The sequence below is a fragment of the Limulus polyphemus genome, unplaced genomic scaffold, assembly GCF_000517525.1.
Source record: "Limulus polyphemus unplaced genomic scaffold, Limulus_polyphemus-2.1.2 Scaffold75, whole genome shotgun sequence".
NCBI classification, from domain to species: Eukaryota; Metazoa; Arthropoda; class Merostomata; order Xiphosura; family Limulidae; genus Limulus; species Limulus polyphemus.
In genome coordinates, this window is record NW_013665685.1 from 1,009,445 (window position 1) to 1,015,353 (window position 5,909).

At 29.7% G+C, this 5,909-nt stretch overlaps 1 protein-coding gene across 8 annotated transcripts in view; it reads left to right on the top strand.

Annotated features, from left to right (window-relative positions):
- The window catches only part of LOC106466668 (liprin-alpha-2-like), a 304,000-nt gene that overhangs the window by 256,884 nt on the left and 41,207 nt on the right, over positions 1 to 5,909 (top strand). For 7 of the 8 annotated variants that reach the window (XM_022395235.1, XM_022395228.1, XM_022395251.1 and 4 more), the window contains 3 exons: positions 2,402 to 2,597; positions 3,575 to 3,789; positions 4,463 to 4,655. In XM_022395235.1, the coding sequence (XP_022250943.1) occupies positions 2,402 to 2,597; positions 3,575 to 3,789; positions 4,463 to 4,655 (604 nt within the window). The remainder of the gene's footprint in view (positions 1 to 2,401; positions 2,598 to 3,574; positions 3,790 to 4,462; positions 4,656 to 5,909) is intronic. The other variant, XM_022395263.1, reaches the window with a different exon arrangement.

Genomic DNA, 5,909 nt, shown 5'->3' on the forward strand with positions numbered 1-5,909 from the left:
AAATCTTTCAACTGTGACTGTAGCTTTTTTTTCCCAAAAACTTTGTCTTCAAAATAAGGGTGCGTCTTATATTCCGAAAAATACTGTAATATATATATTTTTTGAGATAGAAATATTGCTAGTCATAATACATATAATACAAAGATGATATGTTATCACTTGTGGTCAACGATCAGTGTTTCATCTTATGAAACAAACGTTTAACTTGCATCATCAGTTTTTTAAACAAGCAGTATTGTAGGTTTTAAAACAAACATTACTATGTGTTTTCACTTGTTCTCAACTAATAACATTTAATGTTATAAGACAACATTATTTCACTGTTTTTTTTATTCAAGAGGTTTCTTTTTATATGTGAAATTTCTGCAATCTTTTGCTCATTTCTATCAGTTGCAAAAGTAATATCAATCAGAATTAACCAGGTTATAGCAATAACATTTTAGGGCTGGAAAACAAGTACAGTAATAGATATATATCTTAAATATTAATAAGTTTAACATACTAGAAATTCAAGTTATTTTTATTGTTAGTGAATATTTATGTAAAAACGCCTAACAGAGGAGATTTAACCCTGCATTAGTCTTCTGTAAAAGTTTTCCATATTCACTCTTCCAGGGTCAGAGCAGATCCCATCATAAAAAATTAATTTAAAAATATTTAAATAATAATAAACTATTATTTTGGAAACAAAAACATTAATACTGAAAATCTTTTCCTTTATTAATCAATAAATGAACATTGAATATTACAACTTGTTTCTTTTTTACTACCTAAACTAAGTGTAACAATTTAACACAAACTAGCCAAATACTGAAGCTACTGAGAACATCAAACATGTACTTGCTTTCATCTGTTGGCACCTATGTTTACAAAATATTTGGGGTCTGTGAAGACCCCAGAAGACTCATGCAGGGTTAAGTATAAAAAAAGTTTTGTTTTGTAAAAATGCTAATCTTTTACAAATTAACAATTGTTAATTAATGGAATGATACTTTTCTTGTCTTCAATGCACTGCAATTTAAACAGTTTAGAAGAACAAAATTATGAATAATATTAAAGTACTTGTAATTTGTAGTTTTTAGAAGAAAATTTTATTATCAAATCATTTGAAATAATTGATTGTGTTTTGAAACCTGACATAAATAAATAAATATATATATATATATGCATCATATTACTAAATAATACTAGCATAGATTATTTTCCAATCCAGTAAGTACTTTTATTTCTAACTATGACAATCTCATGCAGTTACTTTAAACTTATTCCTCAATTTCAGAATTTAGTGTTTATTCACATGTCATATATATACATTTTATGTATATGGGAGTTTCCACAATACCATCTATCCAGATAAATAACTGATATTTTACTTGTATCAAAAGTTAAGTTAAATACCCTTTCGTTTGATGTTTGGTTTCTTCAGATTACAGTTGTGTATTAGCACAGACTGCATGGCATAACTATTAATACAGAATGTTTATTATGGTTTTGATGGATATACCTTAACATCATTTTTTTTTTATTTAGCAGCACTATAACATTTATTTATGATGTTTTGAGGCAAAACAGAATTTACTTGGCTACTAGTTAGTGGTCTGTTTAGATATTAGAATAATTATTTTAATGCTCAAGAACATGCATGTATGTTGTTTTGTTGAATAAATCAAGAAGATAATATGAGGCTTTATTTTATTAGCTCTTGACTAAAATTTGTGTTAAGTTTGTTTCAGATAAAAAAAATATCTAAAGCCATAAAACACTGAAAACTAGAAGGGGGTAAATTTTTAAATAGAATTTGTAATTTCAATCACTTTATTTTTTCAAATCAAACTATTTTTTATTCACTACAGGCATGATATAATTATTTTTATAACTGCCATAGAAATACTGTTTTGGTATTTTTCTTTTGAAACTATAACCTCGTGTGTATTGTCCAGTTATTGATGTATATTAATTGAACATATTTCTTAGTTTCAGTTCATAGTAAAAGTAATTTGGTTTACCCTTTCAGTGCATGACTGTAGAACTGCACATATTAGTGATTCTCTTAGACATACTTTCATTTTTGCAAGAGTTCCTAAATATATAGTTTCAGAAACATTGAACTATTTCATCATTGAGTTTTGCACAATAAGACCTACCGCTTTCTGAAAGTGGGTATGAAATTTAAATATTCGTTTCCAAGTTTCATGGTTTAGGTTCCTGGATTGGCATAACAGATGATTTAGTTGAATCGGTTTGATTGTATTTAAATAACTTATTATTATCTCATCTTTTCATACACAACACTGCATTTGCCTTTGATGCTGACAGAGCATTTTGTATTTTTTTTCTACTCCCATTTTGGCATGTAATATTGCTGCATGGCCATGATGCTGGCTGCTTTGAAATGGATCAGGGTGGGGCCTAGTCGTTTGTACTCCCACCCATCACCACTTACACCTTCACCCAACAGACCATCATCTGGCTCAGGTTTAGATAGTACTGATGAAAGTCACAGAGTGACTGGCTTTAACTTCATCTCCCCTACTGCATCTATTAATCGTAGGACCCAGAAGGGGCGCCAGCAGCCACTGGAAGCAGAACCACCAAAGGTGAGTGTGCCTTTACACTTGTATGAAGATAATGTGTGAAGCTGTTACTGTGACAAACTAGACAAAACCTTTCCAGAAACTAATTGGCTTGGGACAGTTTTCACAAGTTAGTTTTCTGGTGGCCCTAGAATCAGTTATTCAGAAGACTACAGATCCAAAGGTTTGATTTTGTAGAATGGTAAGGTCAAGATTTCATTTTCTAATGGATCTGTAACTTTGTTATATAAAAAGAATCCAGTACTTGGTTATCTAGAAAATAAATCCAATAATTTTATAACCTAAGCAGGTATGAACCCAAGAATTTTTTATTTTTCCTGGTAAATAAATCTTGAAAACAAAATCCAGGATTTGTATTTCAAAGAAAGAAAATAATCCTTAAAACTTGTTTTAAAAATAAATCCATTATTTAGTTTTAATGTTGATAATAGTGCCAATTAAAAGATTTAGCCCTCAAAAGTAAAACCCAACATTTAGTGTTTGGAAAAACATACCCTAGTGAGTCAGTGATAAGTCTACAGACTCGCAACTCCAAAATTTGGGGTTTGATTTCCCATGGTGGACAGAGTGCAGATAACTTATTGTGTAGCTTTGTGCTTAAAAAATAAGTTATCAGATGGGTTAAATTCTGCCTTTTTATTTCAATCTTCACAAGTAAAAAGAATTCAGTGATGATAAGTTATCAAATTATAAAGGTGGTTTTAAAATTAGTCAATATGCTTTTTGTAATAATTTGTTAGGGTATAATTAACCAATTAATGAATATAGCTAGTTTTAATGTACCATTCTTACTTATAATGGTTAGAATGCATGAATAACTTGATTTAATTGGAAGTTAATGATAATAGAGATAAATCCATTTTTAGATTCTTATGCTAGAAAGATGTGCAAAGTTGGTACTATTTCACATTTAACCATTTTATTTAAGCTCACAATCGTTTCTTTAGGATATATATTAAGCTCTTATTCACTACATATAGGTTCAACCAATAAGTGAACAAGAATGGGAAACAGTGGAACAGCCTCATATAATTGCAAATGTTCAACAAGCATTTGATGCTAGTGACACTGAGTGTAGTCAAACTGATGACAACGAAAGTATGTTTGACATGTTATCTCCATCTGGTCAAACCGATGCTCAGACTCTGGCCCTCATGCTTCAAGAGCAGCTAGATGCTATTAATAATGAAATCAGGTTGGTCATAAGGCTCTATACAGAATTTATTCATCCCAAACTATTAAAGCTATTTGGCAATTAAGCTGTTGGTGTGAATGTAGAGATGTCTGTGTTTAACAGTGAACTCGTGCTGGTAATTGAAATTCCTTGAATAATTATAGGTATTTAAACAATAAAATGATTGAAATACCTCAAAAGCTTAGTTTTTATTCAGTCCATTTTACTAATATGCTGTAAAGAAAAGTATATTTAAAATTTGCTCAGACCTGATGAAACTCTGACTTTATGCTCTAGATCGTTAAAGACCTAAAAGGTAACATAGAATGCTTTTTGCTCATTATAGTTGGCAGTAACATGAAAAAGAAAATGTATTCCTAAACTTGTAATACTGTTTTTCTAATTATTTGATAACTCACTTTACTGTTTCATAAGTAAGTTTAATATCATGTTTTCCCAGGTGAATTACGACAAAGGTATTTTACATATTATTACCTTCATTCAAGTCTGTGCAGATAGCTATTGTGTAGCTTTGCACAAGAATTCTAAAACAGATTAATTAGGTCTTGAAACAATAAATCAGTTTCATCAGTATTAAGTTTAAAGTAATTACACCTTTTTACTTACATCTTATAGAATTGTCCTAATATCCAGTTCAAGGGTACTTGTAAAGAGGTTAAAAAATTTTCCACAGATTAATACAAGAGGAAAAACAAAATACTGAGCAGAGAGCCGAAGAACTGGAATCAAGAGTTGCTAGTAGAGAAGCAATTGGTCTTAATAATCGTGGACAAACATTTGAAAGAACGTCTCCTCCACTCAGTGGTCGGTCCACACCCAAATCTCATCATAGTCCGCAGATGGAATATTTACAGAAGTACCATACAGTAAGTTTTATGTATTTTGGATTCTAAACTTTGATTTAATGCCTTAGCCCAATACAAAGTATTTTTATACTGAAAATGCAAATATTACAGTCAGCAAAGAGCAGGATCTTAAAGTCAAATATTTTCAGGAAAATAGTGCACCACATGTTTTTATTTTAAGTTTTCTGAAATACAAATCCTATTCTGGAAGAATCAATCCAATTAGCAATACATGTGAAAGTATGGATAAGTTGGTCTTAAGTAATATAAATATTACACTTAAGCTTCTTGTAAGAATGGCTTTAATAACCAAGTTTATTTCTGGCAACTCAGAGGTTGTTTTTTATTTATATAACTAGAAAGTATGTTTGAACTATTACAAGTTTTTTACAAGATAACATTATTTCCAGATATAATCATTTTGTAAGACCTAGTTTTCCTGAAACTTTGAATTGATTTTTAGTTTCCAAGGGAGTACTGAATTTAAAATAACTCCACATATCATTTATTCCCAATATGGGACAGAGTTTATATTTTCAGTAGAAGACAAAAGGCACAAATTTGCAGTTTCTGATTGGTTATTTACCTACAGTGAAAGTGAAATGAGTTTAAAACTAATATTTTAACTTGAATGTTTTTCACATAAAAAACACATTCCATATTTCAAATGAACTTTTTTTTGCAGTGTTTCCTATTGATATTTTTTTCCATAATCAGTATATTCCCAATATGGGACAGAGTTTATATTTTCAGTAGAAGACAAAAGGCACAAATTTGCAGTTTCTGATTGGTTATTTACCTACAGTGAAAGTGAAATGAGTTTAAAACTAATATTTTAACTTGAATGTTTTTCACATAAAAAACACATTCCATATTTCAAATGAACTTTTTTTTGCAGTGTTTCCTATTGATATTTTTTTCCATAATCAGTACGAATAATTATATTTATCTCTTGGTTTTGTTTTTATGGGGGACCTATACATGAAAAAGAAAAAAATGCACATGAAGGTGAAATAGTTGTGTTATATGAAGGGATTATAATGGTATGTGATGAAATTCCATTAAAAATGTTTAAGTATGGTTATTTCATATAGAAAAATGTTATTTTTTCCAGATACCCAGTCAAAATATTAAATCATTATTCCAGTGGAATAGAACAGAATCAAAAGTACTTCTTGCAAATTAGATTTTTATTACTGACACACTGATTCAGTGAAAGCTAGATTTGGTTTTTCAACATGTTCATCTTTATCACTTGTATCCCCTGAAATATAC